This window comes from Calidris pugnax, unplaced genomic scaffold, assembly GCF_001431845.1.
Source record: "Calidris pugnax isolate Ruff unplaced genomic scaffold, ASM143184v1 scaffold26, whole genome shotgun sequence".
Classification (NCBI taxonomy): domain Eukaryota; kingdom Metazoa; phylum Chordata; class Aves; order Charadriiformes; family Scolopacidae; genus Calidris; species Calidris pugnax.
Genome location: NW_015090765.1, coordinates 40489 through 63236, shown reverse-complemented (window position 1 = coordinate 63236; position 22748 = coordinate 40489). Strand labels below are relative to the sequence as shown.

Here is a 22748-nt window from a genome sequence, read left to right as displayed (position 1 = left end):
CCCCATTCAGAGTGCCCCAGTTTGGCTGGGACACTGTCACTTTTTGTGACGGTCCTTACCCTTCACGGAGGCTTGAGTAGACAGGGACAATGCAGATCAGTGGCTGTGATGCTTTGGTGAGGCTGGTGGCATCCAGAGCCCGGCCTAACCCCACCAACCCTGGGCAAAACCTCAGCGTGGCTGGTTACTCAGTCCATGTGGGGCTCCATCACCCCAGCCCTGTGGGGCAGCAGCATCCAGGACCACATAGATGCTGAGCAGCCATCACCTGCGGTGACACTTCAGATTCCTTATCCAGGCCAAAAAAACAGCTGTGCCCTGCAGAGATCAGCTGGGAGGTGTGCTGCCTCCCAGGGCTGTTTGCAGCTCTCCAAAGCCCCTCGGCAGCCTCACGGGCAGAAAAGAGAGTGACGGAGCACCGTGCACGGTGCTCCGTCACTCTCTTTTCTGCCCGTGAGGCTGCCGAGGGGCTTTGGAGAGCCATGGGATGCCTGGGGCTAATCTTGCTTTCAGGAGAGGGGGCGAGGAGGGACAAGCACTGGTGTATTCCCTTCGACTGAGCCTGAGCTCACCCGCCGTTGTTTGTGCAACGTATTGGGATGTGCCCAACCCCTCCTTCACTCGGCGACGCCGGCTGGAGTACCTGCCGGTCTCCAAACGTCACCAAGGCTCCGCTTATAAAGCGCCGGCGACAGAGCTGGTCCCCGACTCCATCTCTCCAGGAGGTGCATCTCGGGGAGAAGGGAGCCGTAGGAGGGTGGAAAGATGTTTTATTCAGGTATCCTGACGGAGCCGAGTCGAAAAGAAGTGGAGATCAGGGAAGCGGCGTCTCTCCGCCAGCAGAGGAGGATGAAGCAGGCGGTTCAGTTTATTCACAAGGATTCTGCGGATCTCCTCCCTCTGGATGGGCTGAAGAAGCTGGGGACTTCAAAAGATACTGTAAGGCTTTATTGTGTTTATTGGAGAGAGACTTAAGAAAAACTGGTAGTGTCTATTTTTTTTTTTTTTTTTTTTCTTCATGCCATTTTTCTCTTAGGAGGAGAAGTTAGTTGCTTGTAGAAATTGGTATAAAAATGAGGGCTTTTGTATGTAAAAGGAAGAGAGTGGAAATACAATGCTAGTTATTACCAGGATTGCTTTTTGCTCATGGGTGCTTTCAGACATCTGGCACTCAGCTCTAAAAAGCTGTTTGGTTGTTTGGGTTTTTTTTTTTTTTTCTTTTTTCTTTTTCTTTTTCTATTTCCATGAATATCAGAAAAAAAGGATACTGTCTTCAGTACAAAAATGCTCTCTGAATCAATCAAAATGGCTTCATATATTACACACATATATACACATATGTTTTCCTGTGTGCATATACGCGCACAACATACAATCATAAAACATTCAGTAAAGTGAAGTCACTAGTACATGAAAACATAAATCTGCCAAGATTATACTTTGGTAAAGACTTATGTGTATATGTTGTTGTTTTTTTTTAAATGAAGCTACATAGTTCTAGATATGAAATATTTACATATGCAATGATCCATGTGATCCTGTAGCTGACATACAATATTCTTCACCATGTCCAGGGGCTGGAGAGCATTTCTAAATACTAATTTGTACACATGTTTCAGCTTTCTTTAATGGGAAATGATACTTAAATGTAATATCAAGATTTCTGATGTAAGGAGCAAAATTTAGACAACAATATCCAGAAATCAAGGAAAGCTCCTTTACTTTTTTTACCCCAATTGTTGCAAAATACTTGCACCTTGTAACATACAATATTTGCTTTTATCATTGTTTGATACAGGTTCACTGAAAAAGTGAATAGTTTTATTTTTAGAGGAGTAGTTTTGTTCTGTCAGTGTTCCTGCTCAGATGGATTAGGCTTGGCTCTGCCTGGCTGATATAAGTGGAATGAGTTGGCTGTTCTCTGCAGTGCGCGTGGAAGTGATTTTTTTTTGCTATCCCAAATGTTTTTCAGTTGTAGATAGTGAAGCTCCTGCCCAGGGCAACATTTAGAAGGAGCTTTCCTGGTCACCATTGAAGGGCAGCTCTCCATCAGGGAGCTATAAAGTGCTTTTCAGAGCATGATGGTGTTATCACTATTATCTGCAGAGTCTGAATAACGTGCCATGGCTCAGTGACCCAGGGTGTGCGGGGCGGAGACCCTGATGACAAGGCTTTTCTTCTCTGCCCAGACAAGAGAGGCAACACGTAGCAGGAGTCAGGGGCATTGAGCACTGAAGTCCTTGTCCCTGCAGCAGCGAGGACCAGGTTTGGCCCCAGTGCAGAGCGTGGGGCTCCTTGCCACAGGCCCTGGTCACAGAAATGTCAACCAAGGTTTCCTCCCTGTTCCTGTGCCTGCACTAGCTGAGCAATGGCTGCAGCATCGTCCCTGCTGCACCCACAGGCCCTGGGAGGAGGGTCTGCATGGCAGGGCTCTCCTCAGGGATGTCCTGAAGTCCTGGGGAGGTCCACAACCCCTGGTTCCCTCCAAGGACAAAAAGGAGATGCGGCACGGCAGAGGCTACCCTGGCTGTGGTGGGTCTCTGGGCAAGGGATGGGGTGAGAACTGAGCTGGTATGGGCCACCCCACTGCAAAACCCCTTGTTCCGTGCCACAGTGAGGGGTGATGGTGCAATGGGCACATGTGGCCAGGGCTGACCTTGGCCACAGCCTCCTGCCCCATGGGACGTACCGGGAGTCCCCAAAGTGACAGCACTGGCACGTGCTCAGGCCTGTTCCCATGGCCCCAGAGAAGATGCAGTGAATTTCAGAGTTGCTACAGTGGGTTGTGTGGTAGCAAAGCGATGCTGGTGGCACTGCCACCCTCATCCTGTGTGTGGCCGAGATGGCAGATCAAAAGGACTCACCGTGTCTCCACGGTGCTGTGGGCTACCTGGATGTCACAAGAGTTGTGAGTTGTCACAAGATGTCCCCAGGAGGAGCAGGAGATTGTGTGTCTCTGAGCCTGGAGAAGCACCAGAAGCCTCTGAAATGTGGGACCCTACCTTGGCATGGCCCTAAACCGGGAGCTCCGGGACCAGAGGGGCTGAGCAGCATGGTCAGGAGGCCCAGGGCATCAGGGGTCTTTGCCCAGGGCATTTGCACACCTTTCTTGTGAATAACTGCACACTTTCTAACAAAGCAGCACATTTTCATGTCTAAAGCTGCATGACAGCTGTGGTGACGTGGGTGGAAGGGCTTTTGACGTGACTGGTGTTATTAATGCAGGGTTTCCCTGCAGGGGTTTTCCAGCGGCCGCGGCAGGAGAAGAGGGAAGGTAACAGTTCCCCAGGAGATGGGGACAGGTGGTGAGGACAGACCCTGTTTGTCAAGGTGACAGCTGGCAGCGACCACTCCGACTTTGGGGAGAAATCCCCTTCCTTTTGGCCACAGTGCAGGGGGTGCTGCGCACAGCGAGGTGGCAGCGGGTGACCAGGGCGGGTGTGCTGGTGTCCCCCAGCTCATGTGTTGTTACTTCGCTCCTGCAGCATCTCTCCTGGTGGTGCCCGGTACAGCCAGGCTGGATAAACACTTGTTGTAATTATCTAAGTTAAGCCTCTGATGTTTTTCAGTTTTATCAGGAACAGTGTGGGGAGTAGGGCCCAAGAGGTGATTGTCCCCCTGTACTCGGCACTGGTGAGGCCTCACCTCGAGTACTGTGTCCAGTTTTGGGCCCCCTACCATAAAAAAGACATTGAGGTGCTGGAGCGGGTCCAGAGAAGGGCAACAAAGCTGGTGAGGGGTCTGGAGCACAAGTCTTATGAGGAGAGGCTGAGGGAGCTGGGGTTATTCAGCCTGGAGAAGAGGAGGCTGAGGGGAGACCTTATTGCTCTCTCCAACTCCCTGAAAGGAGGATGTAGAGAGATGGGGGTCGGTCTCTTCTCCCAAGTCACAGGCGACAGGACGAGAGGAAATGGCCTCAAGTGACGCCAGGGGAGGTTCAGGCTGGATATTAGGAAAAATTTTTTCACGGAAAGGGTTCTCAGGCATTGGAATGGGCTGCCCAGGGAGGTGGTTGAGGCCCCATCCCTGGAGGTGTTCAAAAGACAGGTTGGTGTAGTGCTGGGAGGTATGGTTTAGTGATGGTGATGCTTCTTGTTTGTTGTGTGTTTTTTGTCAGTCAGGTTGACAGTTGGACAAGATGATCTTTAAGGTCCCTTCCAACCTAGAAGATTCTGTGATTATTCTGGGTTGGACTGAGCTCTTCCACTTCCTCACTCCCTTTATGTATTCCACTTTTTTTTTGGTCTACCATAAGACCAAACTATATCATAGCAAACGTAGGGCTGGATATACAGAGCAGAAATGGTTTTGTTTGAATGCCTCACTATTAGCCTCCTCCCCAAAGCCCAGAGAATTGGCAGGAGAAGGTCGTTAGCTGGGGTTTGGGCTTCCCAACACTGTGACTGTGAGCCCCTGCCTGACTTGGGCACTGTGTGCTGCCCCTTGGCAGATCTTCCTTGTGCTCTGGCACTTCGCTCTTGCCCCCAGAGCCGCTGGACTGGTTTGGAGGGGGCTTTGCCTGAAACAGTCCTGCATCGCTTCATAAGACAGGGGACAAAGTTATAAATAGTAAGAAATGACAACAACATCAAAAGGCATTTCTCCCTCAGGACCTCCTCTGGGCGCAGAGGTCTCAGCACAGCTCTGGGTGCCCCCGTAGCCCCATCCCCTGCTCCTGTAGCTGCAGTTAATTGCAGCACATTCAGTTTTTCCCTTCTGTCCCACTGTGCAATCCCCAGAGTTTGTTGTGTCTTGCTTGGAATGCAAAAAACTTCCATGTTACGTGCACCGGCTTGGTCAGAGACCTGGCCACTGCCTGGCACCTGGGGAGAGCAGGGGGCATCTCTTGTCCCACCTCATCCCCCTGCAAGAAGGGCAGGCGAGCACAGGCAGCTGGTCCAAGAGGTGAATTTGGATGAAGGATGAGAAGAAGAGAGAAATGTATTATTACCTGGAATGAGCTCTGCTGGTGTGTTAAAACTTCTTGGGTTTTTTTTCTGTTGTCTAGGTGCAGAAGAGAGGGCAGACCTCCTGCGACGGGTTTGGGGAAGGGAGAAGCTAGCATCTTCCCTGACTTTCACCTGCACCTGGGTGAAACCATTGTTGACAGGTCTTGTTATCCCCACATCTAGAAGCCAAAATAGTGGGAAACCTGCCAGAGAGATGAATACTGCAAGCTGCAGTGATGTGCTGATTTATAAATTAGAGAGGAGCAAAACTGGATGGAGTTATTTATCTGTTTTGACAGATGATGGTAAATGGGTTCGGCAATAGCTGGTGTCTCCACTCAGTTCTTTTAGGTTTCTACTGTGACTTTTTAAAGGGATTGTAGGTTGTTGCAAGGTCTCAGGTGTGGAAAGGGAGACACCTTCTGAAAAAAAATTCCTGTTTTGTATTTGTATTGTGCTGAAAGATATTAAGAAGTAACAGTTCTTGCACTTAGACAGAGGTATGTAACATTTCATGCTTTTATAAAACTTTCAACAGTTTTGTGTGATGCATAGAAAGACAGCATCAGATAACGTGGGTTACTTCCAACACTGGTCCTGGCTGTGCTGCTGACACGTGCTGGAGGGAGAACACGGCTGCCTTCCCCACTGCTGTCACAGGGAGGTTTTCCTCCTCTCCCTCCCTCCCAGCCATGGTCTCCTTGCAGTTTTCCAGAAAAATATGCATTTGCAAATGTCCCCTGGCACATTATCTGTTTACCAAGTATGTATCCATCACTTGAGTCATCTTTGTGACTAACATCCCTCACTCTGTTGCACATGGGAGTCAAGGGAAATACAAGTTAAAGCAAATTAATTAATAGCCTGAGACAGGATGGTGCCGCAGGGAACCTTTTCAGCCCCCTCTTACTAGATTATTTCTGTACTGGGGCGCAGCATAAGCAATATTTTTCCCCCTGAAGGCAGGATTTGCTGCAGCTTTCAGAAGAGCAAGCGTCAACAACAAGCAGTCCCGTTTGTGGTGGTAAATTGTGTTCACCGAGGGCTGGATTTTTTTTCCTTTCGGTGGTGGATCCCATATAGGTCTCATAAAACCAGGGCCTGAGAAAACCCAGATATGTTACTGGTTAACAATCCATAGGAGAACTTGTAGTAAAAAAAATTTAGGTTTAAATCAAGAGTAGGTGACAGTTAAAAAAACAATGATGAGTGTGCCGGTGAGTCGTTCTTCTCCAGCCTGTTCTTTCAAAGGTATTTGGCAAAGTGATTGAGGCCAGGCAGATCAGAAGAGCACCCAGATTGTCCTGCATGATGCCATGCAGAAATTTCTCTCAGTCCTAGCTGAGCGGGGCCATGCATGAGGAAGTGACCACTGCGTGACCGCCTGTCTTCTGGCCAGCTGGGAACTTCACCCATCTACTTCTCCAGTTCCCTATCCCCTCATTCTTTTTTGTATGATGTGAAGATGGGTACATGTAGGGTAAGAAGGACGTGCCATTCACTGTCAGCAAACCCTGGCTTGCGTTTTTGCTCAGATTGAGGAGCCTTGGAGGTGATGGCAGTGTTGGTTGTGCACCTACAGCTTCTGCCTCATGTAATAGAGCTCTCATTTCCAAACTGATTCGCTCATCCCTCAGCACATGGTCCATTACTAGTGGAGCCAGTGTGCCTGCCTTTAATCTAGTTAAGTAATAGTAGTTTCTGCAGTTCAGTCTCACTGGGAAGGCACTGGTCACCAGAGCAGCACTGGAGCTTTGTTACTTTTTGTGTGTGAGGGAGGCAGCCCAATGTCAGATCTGATTTCTCCCTGTCGCCTAGAGCATGGCTCTGTTATCTTTACACAGGACATGCTCTCTAGTGTGCTGGTCAGGCATAGCACCTGCAGCCCAAAATGGTCATGAAATTTTATTTTCTTTCAAGTTGCAGGTCGTATGCAGAAGTAAGAACAGTGAAAAGTGGGGGAGAAAAGGAGATTGCGTGTCCCGGTGACCACTGGTGTGGGCTGTGTCTACCCGATCTCATCAGTCAGGTCCAGTTTAAAGGCCTGTGTTAAGCCTACAGCAGGATCTGAAGCACTAACGTGGCTGCAGTTATTTTAGGATGATGCCAAGTTGCATTAGCTTTTTGTAAGTGCTGTTATTTAACATGCTGCACAGATTATTTTAAAGACAAGGCTCATGAGGGTGCGCTCTGGCCAACTTGGGGAACCACGGCTCGAGGTTTTCAGACCTTACCCTGATCCCATTGAAATTCCCTCGGGATGAGGAGGTTTGCTGGTTCAGATGTCTCTGCGGGCACACAGGCATATTTAATATGAATGCAAAAATTCAGGAATAAGCCAGTAAGAAGGTCTCACTGTGGACAAATTTAAATCAGAAGGAAAGGGCAGTAATGTTGGGGGAGATGAGCCAGGCAGAGAAATGAGCAGATAATCAAGCAGAGTCATTTCACCTCCAGCAGAGTATGTGCATCCATCCGTGATGAACATTAAACATAAAAAGGCTTTTGGGAAAGCAGTTGGAGGAGATTTTGAGAGGCAACATGCTTCTTGCAGAGCAAATGGAAATGACAGAGAAAGAGAGAAGCTGCCGCACAAAGCGTTGGGGGTTCCCAGGAGAATACCTACCTACATCAGATAATCTTACCTCTTCCTCTCCTTTCCTTCCTGCAGCATGGCACCCAGCACTGGTCCCACATACTCACCCTTAGCAGCCAAATACAAATGTGGAGGGAAGAGAGATGCAGGGCAATTTTAGATTAAATTCCAATCTAAAGGCCAGACCAGGTCTGACAATAGACATCACCTATAGCCCTCTTCTTGCAGTTGTGCCTGGTTCACTTGAACCTTTAAGAGCAAACACACGGACACCCAAATCAGCTTCTTAAATCTGGCATTGTTTCATGCAAAGAGCATTGCCACAGGTAGAGGCTGGGCACAGGTATTTCCTATGCCAGCAATGCCAGTGCTCAGCAAAAGCATCAGCGTCCGTTCTGTAAGTCCATACTCCTTTCTCATACTTTGGTGGTGCATGTAATTGGAAAGGTAATTTGTTATCTCTTAACTTTTCGCATCACTGCAGAATTCCCAATATCTTTACCAACAGCTGCAGGCAATTAAAGCTGAAACACCAGCTTGGAAAAGCCTGACTTGTTTTGATCCCAATGTGAAATCAAATCTTGAACTTGAGTTTGGAAAAAGAAAGGCATCCCTCCAAATTCCGCTTAATATTAATATTCCACTTAATATTTTAAAAGAATTATTCCCTTTCCAAATACAAAGTAGTTCTCTCTAGTCAAAGCTGGGTAAGCCTGAGCTGGCAGGAGCTCAAATAGATGTAAGCTAGGAAGAGTACGTGTAGTCTGGGAATTGGGAAGAGTGAGACTTTGGGGGCATCCCTCCTGCAAGAGCAGCGCTGGCCAGCGGGCACCACAAGCAGGCTGGTGACACAGGTCACTTCATGGCTTTCCTCTGACTTCACCCTGCTCTTCCTTGTGTGTTTCTTCTTAAAGCAACCACATAATATCCTGCAGAAGCGCCTGATGGAGACAAATTTATCAAAATTACGAGGCAGCCGAGGCAGCTGGGCTCTGAAGGGTGATATCTCAGCGCAGACCAACAAGCTGAATCAAACCAAACTGGGAAGCTCAGGGAAAACAGAGGACGAGGAGCTCATAGTGGTGAGATGCCAGGTAATAGTCCTTCCCAAGCTTTCTGGTCTTTTTTCCCCCATATATTATTTCTGACAGCCTCAAGCTGGGTTCTTGTTCTCTGTGTTTCCTGATTCGGGTTGCTCTCCACAGGGGCTGGTACAGCTGTGGGGATGCTCTCCCTCTGCAGCTCAGGGATGCTGTGGCATGGATTCCCACCTGGTTATCACAGAGAAAACTGGTCTAATGGATGCCTTCCCTTGGGCATCAGGGCAGAGGGAGCAGCCAGGCTGGGACAGCATGCTGAAACGCCAGGGAGTAATTATCTATGGTGATATCCCTGTGCTCATAGCCTATCAAGTGTCATCCCTCTTTTCTTTCCCCAAGAGTAATTTCACATTTCTCCTCCTTACCCCCATGTTCTTTATGAAAAATGTGTGCTCTCCACAACATTCCCTCCTGCCTGGGGCTGTCCTTTCTTCTCTCTGCAGGGGCAAATGCTGCCAGGAAGGGCTCAGGACCATGTTGTTTTGCAGCACCAACCACCTTATTGAAAAAACAGCTCAAAAGCCAACTCTTGGGTGCCTGGGGTGGGGGAGGCAATACCCTGTGGACACTGAGCATGGACCATGTTGTTTTGCAGCACCAACCACCTTATTGAAAAAACAGCTCAAAAGCCAACTCTTGGGTGCCTGGGGTGGGGAAGGCAATACCCTGCAGGCACTGAGCATGCAGTGGAGCTGGGAGAGGGTGGCATTTTGGTGGGGACCAGCCTGTGTGGAGCAGAGACCCTGGACACTCCGTGCTCATCCCACACATCATCTCCCATCTCTGCTTGCTCTTGCAGTGTGCGGGGAAGGAGCTGAACGCCGTGGTGGACACCGGCTCACAGCACAACCTCATGTCTTCTGCCTGCCTGGACAGGCTAGGGTAAATATCCAGCTGGGGGTTTGTTTTGTGGGAACTCATGGCACCCAGCAGCACAGGCAGTGCTCCTGGGGCTGGGGCTTCTCTCATGCCAGTGATGGGAGACCTTTGGGCTGTGCCTGGGCAAGACCCTCCTCTTACAACCAAATCCTGACTTATTCTTAAATGTCCTTGCAGGGAGCTGAAACAGAATGGCACTTGTACCAACCTTGGAGTAAACCCCTTCTGAGGGTTGGATGCATTTGTAATTTTTTCAATGCCTGCCTGCTTGTCACTCAGGACCTCATGAAATAGCTGAAACCACCCCCTAACCCTGGCCCTCTGTGTCCCTGGGGCAGGCATGGGGCTGGGTCAGCCCAGACCATCCCTCAAGTCCCCGCTCCCGGTGGTGGCTCCAGCAGTGCTGGCCCCAGCACCGGGTGTAAAGCAGCTGTGTACATGTATATGCTTGAAATGTGGATTCTGATGATACTCCCAATAACAGATTTCTCCCGATTGAAGGGAAAGGAAATGTATTTATGTAGTGTTGGAGGAGCTGACTGCCAGCCATTTGCAGCAAAGCTCCCGTTGATCTCTAAGGAGCAGGATCAGGCATCGCCTCACGGGGCATCAAGGAGATGTTGGCACTTTATTAATTGGATTAATTGCTTTTTATTCATTTTATTCATTGGATTAATTGCTTTTTATTCATTTTATTAATTGGATTCATTGCTTTTTATCACCAACTTGCAGCGATTACACAAAAACCAATTGCAGTTGCACTCCTACTACCGCATGGCCCTCAATGAATGGTGCCTGTTTTCTGTCCAGACAGTAATTACTTTGCACAAGGGTGTTTAGAGGCTGGAAGGTGGCTGTGCTTACTACAAACCTGTCCCAAACTGTGGCACTGCTCAGCCTGGCTTAGGCTGATGGCAATGCATTCGGAGGGGCCTCATCTTGCAAGGTGCTCTGTAATGGTTGCTCGACGTGTCTGAGCCGCACAGCGATGCTCTGTGACAGCAGGCAGCTTCCCCCAGCTCCTTTGCTGTTTGGGTTTGCAGCAGAAGCTGAAGCCAGATTAACAAAGCAGGTTAAAAGCAGGGCTTTGATGCCTGGCTCGCTTTGCTGTTGCTGTGGTAGGTCCCCTGCGACAGGCAGGCACTGCTCCAGGATGTTTTACTTCAAAGCAGTCCAGGGCGTGTGGCAACGATAAAACACAAGTTTTGTTTAAATCCAGCCCTGGGAAGCAGCAGGGAAGAGGCGTGTGAGGTGATTTCACTCGTGTTCCTGTCGGAGCAGGAGGGGGCCTGCAGTGTGCTGTGCTGGGTGCTGCTGCCCACAGCTGAGGCTCAGCAGCTCTGGGGACAGGCTCTGCTGCTCAGGTCTCTGGGGGCTCAGTGCCTAAAAGCAGCATGTGTGTGCTCAACACACAGGCTCAATTCCTCTCATTTTTAAAAAAAGAATCTTTTTGCATCTTGTCATGGTGCTCTTCAAGCTCTTTCCCTCACCTCTAAGGAAAAAGGTGGGGGTAGCTTGCAGGTTGCTGCAGGGTAAGAAAAGGAAAAAGGTGGGGGTAGCTTGCAGGTTGCTGCAGGGTAAGGAATACGGATTAGATATTAGGGAGAAATTCTTTGTTGTAATGGTGGTGAGGCACTGGAACAGGCTGCCCAGAGATGTCATGGAGGTCCCATTCCTGGGAGTCTTTAAGGCCATGTTGGATGGGATTTAGAGCATCCTAGTTCAGTGGGAGGTGTCCCTGCCCATGGCAGGGAGGCTGGAACTAGATGATCTTTGAGGTCCCTTCCAACTCTAACCATTCTGTGATTCTAGGAAATGCCCCTCAGAGGTGTAACAGTTATGTGAGCAGCTCTGGTCACTGCAGCCTGCTGGGGACTTTCTGCTTTCAAACCCACCTCTGAGATGTGTCACTGTATCATGCATCAGTGGTTCTCCTCACCTCACTGCAGTTTCCTGACTATCTTTCAGCCAGGCATTGCCCATGTTCCAACTCTAACCATTCTGTGATTCTAGGAAATGCCCCTCAGAGGTGTAACAGTTATGTGAGCAGCTCTGGTCACTGCAGCCTGCTGGGGACTTTCTGCTTTCAAACCCACCTCTGAGATGTGTCACTGTATCATGCATCAGTGGTTCTCCTCACCTCACTGCAGTTTCCTGACTATCTTTCAGCCAGGCATTGCCCATGTCCTATCTGTCTGTCCTTGGGTCAGGCTCAGCTATGGAAAAGTGCTTCCTTAAAGGTGGCTTTTCTCTGTACACACCCCCTCCACCCCTTTCCAACCACACACACACACATTGTAGCCCTGGGAAAACTGTCTGGGTCAGTGGGTGCCAGAGCAAGAAGCCATCTCCAGCTGTATCTCAGCTCTGGTGAGCTCCTGGCTCCAGCACCACAACCTGTGCCCTGTGGTGGGAACAAATAGGGGACAACAGAGACCACAGCCAAAGACCACATCTTCCCTTAAGTGGATAGAGAAGCTGTTGGAGCTGGTTGCACTCAAACAAAACCCACTCCAACCAGTCTCAGGGCCAAGGAGCTTGCAAACTTCCTCTTGATATGTTCCTGCCAGCATTTTTAAGGCCAGTCCTTAAGGGACGTGGCAAAGGTGATCCAGGTCCTTCTGTCTGCTCCCTCTCCTGGTCCTTGTACCTGTGTTTAACAGCGTGGGCAATCCCTGTCTCAGTCCTGGGGCTCTGCCTGTGAGGGGGGACTGGACCTCTCCAGGATGGATGGACAGACACACAGACACACACACACATGCACTGCTGCAATGCAGCTTAGCACAAAGGTACCTCAAATAGCTGAAAGTGACACAGCTTTCATCCGAGGGAGAGATCCTCACCTCAAACTGCCTTTCCATCAGATTCTCATTCCGTTTAAAAGAGAAACTGAAGCTAAATAATTAATCAGCGTTGTCAGACTAGCTCATGGGGGGCGGATAGAAGAAACGACTGTATCTGAGATATCGCTGACGCTCCTTCCCTTTTCTTGGGCTGGATGTGATTGATCTGTTCCCATTTTCTCTGAATAAACCCAGCAGCAGCACCCTGGGTGGACTGGGCGTGCTGCCCTGACGGTGAGACACGGGGACGTGGTGTCAGTGGCTCCGCTGGTGTGAGCTGGAGTTGGATGGATGGACAGACACACAGACACACACACACATGCACTGCTGCAATGCAGCTTAGCAGAAAGGTACCTCAAATAGCTGAAAGTGATACAGCTTTCATCCGAGGGAGAGATCCTCACCTCAAACTGCCTTTCCATCAGATTCTCATTCCGTTTAAAAGAGAAACTGAAGCTAAATAATTAATCAGCATTGTCAGACTAGCTCATGGGGGGTGAATAGAAGAAATGACTGTATCTGAGATATCGCTGACACACCTTCTCTTTTCTTGGGCTGGATGTGATTGATCTGTTCCCATTTTCTCTGAATAAACCCAGCAGCAGCATCCTGGGTGGACTGGGCGTGCTGCCCTGACGGTGAGACACGGGGACGTGGTGTCAGTGGCTCCGCTGGTGTGAGCTGGAGTTATCTCTTCCTTACACCCACACTGCATTAGGAGTAATTTTAGATCAGCAGCTTCCCCAAGTCTTGAGTAAATGCAGGAAAAAAAGATTCCTTAGGTAAAATGCAAAATCCAGTAAGGAGCTCTCCTTGGACAAGGGCTGATGGTGCCCCAGGGCTGCATGGTGGGTTGTGCTATGGTGTGGCGTGGGTGCAGACTGCTGGCTGTATGCAGAGCAGCACAGAAAACCTGTCAAGAAAGCACTTTTCCAATAACAGAGTGATAATGCCAGCAAGCTGAGAGCACTTACAGTGTAAGTACTCTCCAAATGCCATTTGCTCCTTGCTGGAGCAGCCGAACCGTGGCCGTTTTCATGTCAGAAGTGTTTTCAACATGCAGGTTAAAGGAGCATCTCAAAGCACTCCCCGGTGAAGACGAGATGGTTTCACTGCCATCCAAGGTGAAGGCGATCGGCCAGATCGAGTGCCTGGCCCTCACAGTGGGAGCAGTCCCCGTGGAGTGCTCTGCCTTCGTCGTGGGTGAGTGTGGGTCTGCTCCTCTGCTCCTCTGCCTGCGGGTTGGGGCTCTACTCCCTCCTACCCCAGGGGAAAAAAATGAAATTAAACCAGAAATACTGATTTTCTGCAGCAAAAGTCCCTGGTTGGCCCTTCAGAGGGAGGGAGGGAGGATAAGTTCAGCAGGGCTGTGGTCTGCTGTGCTGATGGAGCGACCACAGTGTCTTCCTGCAGGCACATCTACCTGCGCTTCTTTGGTCACGTTCCCCTCCAGAATAACTCGGTCCCTTTACAAACAGGGTTCTGTTTAGCAGAGCAGCCGTGAAGGAAGGATGGAGTCACTGAGAAAAAAGCATGGGAGAACATTTTGAATGTATAAATCTGAATGTTCCTATTTTTCAGAAGACAATGAGAGACCCTTCTCCTTTGGGCTGCAGACGCTGAAATCTCTGAAGGTAAGGGTTTCCCAGCAGGGCTTTTACCCACACTGGGGGAGCTGGGACCACTGTGGATTGCAGTTTTCCCTCTTACCTCAAGGCATTTATTCTCTAATTTAGAGCATCCTAGTTCAGTGGGAGGTGTCCCTGCCCATGGCAGGGAGGCTGGAACTAGATGATCTTTGAGGTCCCTTCCAACTCTAACCATTCTGTGATTCTAGGAAATGCCCCTCAGAGGTGTAACAGTTATGTGAGCAGCTCTGGTCACTGCAGCCTGCTGGGGACTTTCTGCTTTCAAACCCACCTCTGAGATGTGTCACTGTATCATGCATCAGTGGTTCTCCTCACCTCACTGCAGTTTCCTGACTATCTTTCAGCCAGGCATTGCCCATGTCCTATCTGTCTGTCCTTGGGTCAGGCTCAGCTATGGAAAAGTGTTTCCTTAAAGGTGGCTTTTCTCTGTACACACCCCCTCCACCCCTTTCCAACCACACACACACACATTGTAGCCCTGGGAAAACTGTCTGGGTCAGTGGGTGCCAGAGCAAGAAGCCATCTCCAGCTGTATCTCAGCTCTGGTGAGCTCCTGGCTCCAGCACCACAACCTGTGCCCTGTGGTGGGAACAAATAGGGGACAACAGAGACCACAGCCAAAGACCACATCTTCCCTTAAGTGGATAGAGAAGCTGTTGGAGCTGGTTGCACTCAAACAAAACCCACTCCAACCAGTCTCAGGGCCAAGGAGCTTGCAAACTTCCTCTTGATATGTTCCTGCCAGCATTTTTAAGGCCAGTCCTTAAGGGACGTGGCAAAGGTGATCCAGGTCCTTCTGTCTGCTCCCTCTCCTGGTCCTTGTACCTGTGTTTAACAGCGTGGGCAACCCCTGTCTCAGTCCTGGGCCTCTGCCTGTGATGGGGGGCTGGTCCCCTCCAGGATGGATGGACAGACAGACACACACACACACACATGCACTGCTGCAATGCAGCTTAGCACAAAGGTACCTCAAATAGCTGAAAGTGACACAGCTTTCATCCGAGGGAGAGATCCTCACCTCAAACTGCCTTTCCATCAGATTCTCATTCCGTTTAAAAGAGAAACTGAAGCTAAATAATTAATCAGCGTTGTCAGACTAGCTCATGGGGGGCGGATAGAAGAAACGACTGTATCTGAGATATCGCTGACGCTCCTTCCCTTTTCTTGGGCTGGATGTGATTGATCTGTTCCCATTTTCTCTGAATAAACCCAGCAGCAGCACCCTGGGTGGACTGGGCGTGCTGCCCTGACGGTGAGACATGGGGACGTGGTGTCAGTGGCTCCGCTGGTGGGAGCTGGAGTATCTCTTCCTTACACCCACACTGCATTAGAGGTAATTTTAAATCAGCAGCTTCCCCAAGTCTTGAGGAAATGTAGGAAAAAAGATTCCTTGGGTAAAATGCAAAATCCAGTAAGGAGCTCTCCTTGGACAAGGGCTGATGGTGCCCCAGGGCTGCATGGTGGGTTGTGCTATGGTGTGGCGTGGGTGCAGACTGCTGGCTGTATGCAGAGCAGCACAGAAAACCTGTCAAGAAAGCACTTTTCCAATAACAGAGTGATAATGCCAGCAAGCTGAGAGCACTTACAGTGTAAGTACTCTCCAAATGCCATTTGCTCCTTGCTGGAGCAGCCGAACCGTGGCCGTTTTCATGTCAGAAGTGTTTTCAACGTGCAGGTTAAAGGAGCATCTCAAAGCACTCCCCGGTGAAGACGAGATGGTTTCACTGCCATCCAAGGTGAAGGCGATCGGCCAGATCGAGTGCCTGGCCCTCACAGTGGGAGCAGTCCCCGTGGAGTGCTCTGCCTTCGTCGTGGGTGAGTGTGGGTCTGCTCCTCTGCTCCTCTGTGTGCGGGTTGGGGCTCTACTCCCTCCTACCCCAGGGGAAAAAAATGAAATTAAACCAGAAATACTGATTTTCTGCAGCAAAAGTCCCTGGTTGGCCCTTCAGAGGGAGGGAGGGAGGATAAGTTCAGCAGGGCTGTGGTCTGCTGTGCTGATGGAGCGACCACAGTGTCTTCCTGCAGGCACATCTACCTGCGCTTCTTTGGTCACGTTCCCCTCCAGAATAACTCGGTCCCTTTACAAACAGGGTTCTGTTTAGCAGAGCAGCCGTGAAGGAAGGATGGAGTCACTGAGAAAAAAGCATGGGAGAACATTTTGAATGTATAAATCTGAATGTTCCTATTTTTCAGAAGACAATGAGAGACCCTTCTCCTTTGGGCTGCAGACGCTGAAATCTCTGAAGGTAAGGGTTTCCCAGCAGGGCTTTTACCCACACTGGGGGAGCTGGGACCACTGTGGATTGCAGTTTTCCCTCTTACCTCAAGGCGTTTATTCTCTACAGTGTATCATAAACATGGAGAAGCACCACCTCGTGCTGGGGAAGATGGACAGGGAAGAAATCCCGTTTGTGGGCAGTGGCAGCGCCGCGGCAGGAGAGCAGTAAGTTGGCTGGGGAGGTGAGCTGTGTGTGCTCAATGACTTTTGAAACACAGGCTCTGGATTTTTCAGCAGCCTTTTTCAGCTTTTGCTGCCTTTTATTATTTTTTTCTTTCCCAGTAAGGACTGTACAGCAAAGCGGGGATGTGGTGTGTGTCTGAAAAGACATGCCCAGGAAAATGCCTTAGGAAATGTACTTTTTGAAGGTCACTAGGAAGACTCCTTTAGTGCTGCTTTGAGAGTGTTCCCAAACAAACCTTTTTCTGGAAAATATTTACGAAGCAAGGCAAATAAACCCACATGAATGTTTTGCAAAGTGCAGGAGAGAGAGAGAGATCCTGCCTGCAGATAACGACATTGCCATTTCTCCCCAGCTGCCCTCCTGCCTGCTGCTCCCGGACTTTTTCAGCCTTATCACCCTATGGAAAGAAGTTGGCTGGGGAGGTGAGCTGTGTGTGCTCAATGACTTTTGAAACACAGGCTCTGGATTTTTCAGCAGCCTTTTTCAGCTTTTGCTGCCTTTTATTATTTTTTTCTTTCCCAGTAAGGACTGTACAGCAAAGCGGGGATGTGGTGTGTGTCTGAAAAGACATGCCCAGGAAAATGCCTTAGGAAATGTACTTTTTGAAGGTCACTAGGAAGACTCCTTTAGTGCTGCTTTGAGAGTGTTCCCAAACAAACCTTTTTCTGGAAAATATTTACGAAGCAAGGCAAATAAACCCACATGAATGTTTTGCAAAGTGCAGGAGAGAGAGAGAGATCCTGCCTGCAGATAACGACATTGCCATTTCTCCCCAGCTGCCCTCCTGCCTGCTGCTCCCGGACTTTTTCAGCCTTATCACCCTATGGAAAGAGAAATCTGTGCTGTCCACTCTGGTACCTCCTCAATGTGTGTAGCTTGTGCTGGCAGACAGGCAGGGCCATTCCCCTCCTTCCAGTTGCTGTGTGGGGCTCCTCCTTGCTGAGGACTGTGAAAAAGAGACATATCACTGGCTCCTGTCCCTGACTTATGAAACCAGCAGGCACCTGAGAGTGGGATTTGCACTTAACGTGCCTCTCTGGCTTCACAGGCAGCACTTGTGGCTGCTCAGCAATGGGTGCTGGGGACACGGCCATCTAAAAAACATGAGCTTACTGCATAAGCAAAGCATCTTTGGTGAATGGTGTAGGGCAGCACCTTCTGTAGCTGCCTTGCTGTGACCAGCCACAGTCATTTTGGACATCTTGCAGCCATCGTACAGGTGGAGCCTGCTGTGCTGGGCACCGCCGAGGTCGAGGAGCCTGGGTGAGAGCAAGGAAGGAGCAGACTTTCCTTGGCTCATTGTATTTATGCTCCTTGTGGGGGGAGTACACGAGGGCTGGCCCGGTGCAGGGAGTCAGGATGAGGGTGCACGTCCACCCACTGTGTCCTCAGGGCACCCACCCGCTGCGTGGACACCCAGGATGGCTGTTGGCCACAGGTTCTGCCAGCGAGGAGCCCAGGGAGCACCTGATACAGCACAAAACCACAGCATGTTTTCCCTCTCTCCTTTGAAACTGCAAGAGGCAGAGTGCGGTTCTGTCGCCACTGCAGAGATGAATTATTTCTTGGTACCGCATTCAAGGCCAAATATTGCTTCTTTCCCCCCTTCTCCCCCCCCCACCCCCGCCTCCATAAAAAACACCTCTTTTATTGAATGTTTTTTCCTTCCTGTTTCAGCAGTTCGGAGGCATAAAGAGGAATTGAAACGCAAAGAGCTTGACATCAAAGAAATCCTGTGCAGCTGTTCCAGATGAAACAGCAACACGCTGCTTTGAAAACATCTATACTAGGCTACAGTTTGAGTAGAGCTAAATGAAATCCTGTTCAGTAGCCAGTAATTTAGAGATATTGTCATGTTTATCTATGGGTTTTGAGAAACAAATGTGTGCTTATTTTCTGGACTTTTCTATATAGTGTCCTCTTTATTACAAACAGTTGGGAAAACCTCATGAATTTCTTCTGATGAGAAAAATACTTTTTATAGTGGCCTCGTATGAGTAATTGTATTTAGCTGTGATTAGAGGCTATCAGAATGAAATTTGTATTAATGATTTTTCCAGGGGCTATGCATTTATATTCACTTAATTGATATTGCCACATTCGAATGGCCATTACCAGGAGGTTACTCAGAGTAAAATAACAATGCTAATACCACCCAGGAATTATAGCTCATCCTATTAGCATAGCATCGTTGCCGTGTAGTTAGGGATGCAACTGCTGGCTTGATGAGAAAGAGCAATTATAAAAATTATTAACGGGTTATGGGCTTCCCTGCAGTGGCGTGGCAGAAACATAGAAAGGGGGTTTGGGAGGGCTCCTGGGGTGATCTCCTGCAGCCCCCAGCTTACCGTGGGTTTGGTGCTGGCACAGGGGCAGCCCATCGTGGTGCTGCCTCACTGGGGCTCGAAACCCCCCGAGGAGGGATCCTCCAGGGAGGACTCGGCTGCCTTCCTACTGGGAGTAGTCGGGAAAATCAATCATTGTGTTGAGCCAACAAGCAACAAAACAAGCACAAAAGTATGTTGTCTGGAGGCAGCAGATCCAGAACCTCATTTGTGTATCATCAGGAACCAAACGGCCCCAATGTGCCCTCTGTTCTCCCCTGCCCCTGGGACTGGTGCCTCCACCTGCCCACCCAGCTCCCAGCCTGAAGCACCAGCAGCACCGGGGCTACGCGCTGGTGTGGGTTATCGACTCCAGCTGGACTTCAGTCTTGCTGTCAGAAATGCCATATTTTTTATATCTATTTACAAATTGCCTGGGATGTCACGTACAACACTAACCTTGATCACCCTCAGGGTAGGTGGGAGCTTTTGCCAGGACAAGCTCTTCATTTGGTGTTCCTGTCCTGCAGCAGCAGGGTTGCTGCTTCATGCGCTGCTCGCTTCAAACCAGAACAAAGGGGTGGTATTGCATGGGGGGGGGGCTGGCCTCATACAAAAGTAGCTTTCTAGATTTTTTAAAAGCTAATCACAGAATCACAGAATCTTCTAGGTTGGAAGGGACCTTAAAGATCATCTTGTCCAACCGTCAACCTGACTGACAAAAATAGACACCCCACAACAAACAAGGAGCATCACCATCACTAAACCATACCTCCCAGCACTACATCAACCCTCTTTTGGGTTGGGTCTTTTGAACACCTCCAGGGAACTAATTACTGTCATCTGTGAAGAGAGACCTTGAAAATTAAGAACAATACCCTTGTCATGTGCATCTGCCGATGGCCAGTCCCATTGCAGCCAAATCCCCACACTCCTGTGTGCCATACGGGTGGGAGTGCTGCTCCAGAAGCTCTTACTTAGGAAAAACCCTTTGGCCCATCGGGTCAGATGGGCTGTGGGGTCTTCTACGGGGGTCCAAGCTGCTGCTCATGTGCTTAAGCCTCCCTGTGGACATTATCACACCGCTCTCCCAGGCATCCAGCGGTGCACCCCGTCAGCCACAAGCACCAACATCGTCACTGGCATGTCCATTCAGGTGATGTCCCAACAGTCCTGGGCTCAGACCAGTAGCTCTTGTCACTTCATGACCATGGGCTCAGGTTTGGAGCTTGTCCCGTGAGCCAGGCTCCTGCTAGCTTTGGCCAGCAAAGTAACCCCATCTCATGCCTGCCGTGGCATCTCAGCTGGAGCTCTATCTCCTGCAGTAGGTTTGAACCTCTTTTCAATACTGGGTATGACTAGAAAGTCTGAACTCTCCGTATTTTGAGCTATTTTCTATTTTGGTGGTAAGTTTCAGTGCTTTCTCTACATATAGTATTTTATATAATGCAGCTATATATATATATATATATTTACAGGGCTGGGTTGCCCAGGGAAATCCCACCAATGTGTTGTAGAAATATTTGACTAAACATGAAATATATTGGATTATTTTATATGCTATGAGTTTGGTATTTTGGTACTTCTTTCTTTCTGTGCTTATTTCTGTGCTCAATGTCAAAATTAAATCTAAATAAAGTTTACCTGTTTATGCTGTTTATTTGCCTGTGCCCTGGATACGCCACTTTTATTTGTTTTCAGTGCACTTCTCTCCTGAGAGCAGGAGTTCATTTCAGTCTTTACCCTGATGGGACTCCACGACACCTCTGTGATTGTGTTGGGAATTGCTACGGGGCTGCACGGAGAGCAGCAGCAGAGATGTGATAACCAGGCAGGCTAAATGGCATGCAGCACTTGTGGTAAAACGGGAGCATTTGAAAATCCCACCTTCTGTTGCTGTGCATCTCCCTTCCAAAGGAGGTGTGGGACCCAGCTTGTGCCTCTTGGAGTCTTACCCTTTGGAAAGGTGAGTTTGTTTCTGCTGTGCTTGGCTAGCTCGTTGGGGCAGAGCCAGCCAGTGCAGGGGAACGTGAAGGAGACTTTGTAAACTTAATGAAGTTAGTAAAGAAAGCAATCGGAGCAAAAGACAGCTAAATCATGCATCCAATATTTATGTGTCCACAAGGAGAAGAGCAGAAGCCTGAGATCATGGTTTTCACCAAAGCTTTGAACTTAGGCCTAGGGGCTTGCTGTCTTCGCCGAGGTGGGCTTTAGGCTGCTTCAGTAGTAACTGGTCTGTTTCTTACTGAGGAGAAATTATCCTTTTACCAGCTCAAAGCTCCACAGTACAAACTTTTGGTGGAGCACCAACACTCCAAGCCCAGTAAAAATTGGTCTCCTCAGTGCTGGGCTGCCTTTCTCCAAGTGAGGAAAGAAACCAGACTCCAGCAATAAAGTAGAGAAAAAATGAAAAGGATAAACACACAGGCAAAAATAATTTCTTGTGCTTCCTGGAGCTGCTATAGGTTTCCAGACTTACTCAGACTATTCCTGATGCTAGAGAGCAGACTCTCAGCACACACAAATGAAAAATTAAGAAGGAAAATTACATTCCTTCAGCACAGAGTGAGATTAGCCCTGGTGCTGGTGGCCTTTCAGAGGTGGGTCCTCCTTTGTAAGGCAGGACAACTGCTATAGGACACAGGTGCTCACCTCAGTCCAGAGGGATGATGGACTACAGGAGACAACATCAGATCCCTGTATCTACACAAGGACATGCCTGGCCACAGAGGTAAAGGGTAAAGCAGCTGAGTGTTGCAGACCAGCTCAGCAAGCCCTGGGTGCTTGCTCCTGCTCACCTCCAGCACAGGCCTTAGCACTTTTGGTGACTTCTCCCCAGCTTAGGTTTGCAGGAAGTCCAGGCATGGTCCCACAACCAAGGGACCTGCTGCCTCGGGGTGGAGTCCAGGAGGAGAGAAGAGGAGACATGATCTGGGACAAGAAGGACTCAGGAGATAAAAATGCAGCTGCAAGGGGATGTTATGAGAAGCCCCTGGGTTTTGTTGAATGATTTATGCCCCAGCTGGTGAATGTTGTCACACTGCAAACAAACATCTCACAGGTGAGGACAAGCACAACACCCCCAAGCAGCCTAAGGCAAAGTGAGCCAGCTGCTCCTTGGCCAAAGGGCTCCCCACCACCCTCGTTTGTGCACCTGTAGTCAGCAAAGGGCAGGGGGACAAAACACCTTTGCCCCCTCCAATGTCTTGTCTTCATGTTGGTCATACCTAAAGCAGAGATGAAGGATGCAAAGAGGAAGATATTAACAGGAGCCCTAGTGGATCCATTGTGGCACTTCAAAAGCTGGTGGAACGTGTAAGGTCTTGGTTGTTGGGCTCCTGCAATTAAGATGGCCCACATGATTAAGACACCAATGCTCCCTGAAAACTTTAGAGATCTGGACAGCTGGTGGAGAATAACTGTCAGGCTTCCAGTTCACGTCTATATTTCATTGTAAGTGATGTGCTCGAGGCCAGACAAGAAGGCATTAGCAGAGCAGGAGCACCCAAGGGCTTCGGAGTAGGGCTCTCCCCATGACCCTACCACCTCCCTCTCCACATTTGTCCAAGCAGCTGTAGAGCTGACCATCTGGTTTAACTCCTTCTGGGCTGGCCATTCTGCAGCAGCACTTGCTGCTGATCTGAGTGGAAAGTCAGAGGACATTGCCAGGAGTAGCCCTACAGCAACTTTATTCACACGCATTTTGTAACCTGCCGAGATCCACCAAGGTTTCTTCATCATCCTCTGCCAGCAGAGCAGCTGATTAGATGAGACCCGCTGGGGCGTCTCTCCACAGCTATCTGCAGGGTAATCTGTTATCTAATAGTTCTCCAGGGAGGTCTTTTTTATGGGCTTTTCTATTACTGTTTTGCCGATGATAATGTGATGCTCAACATGTTGTGAAAACAAATCTGATTTATATGTCCCAGAAGCAAATAACTAGATG

At 49.3% G+C, this 22748-nt stretch overlaps 1 protein-coding gene across 1 annotated transcript; it reads left to right on the top strand.

Moving 5' to 3' along the window:
- The first annotated feature begins 510 nt into the window (after nt 1-510).
- Nucleotides 511-20460, top strand: NRIP3 (nuclear receptor interacting protein 3). Its single transcript, XM_014966437.1, has 7 exons — nt 511-939; nt 8460-8639; nt 9445-9527; nt 13431-13570; nt 13949-14001; nt 16362-16459; nt 18156-20460. The coding sequence occupies exons 1-7, from the start codon at nt 766-768 to the stop codon at nt 18169-18171; spliced, it is 744 nt and encodes a 247-aa protein (XP_014821923.1). The 5' UTR covers nt 511-765; the 3' UTR covers nt 18172-20460.
- Nucleotides 20461-22748: the final 2288 nt, after the last annotated feature.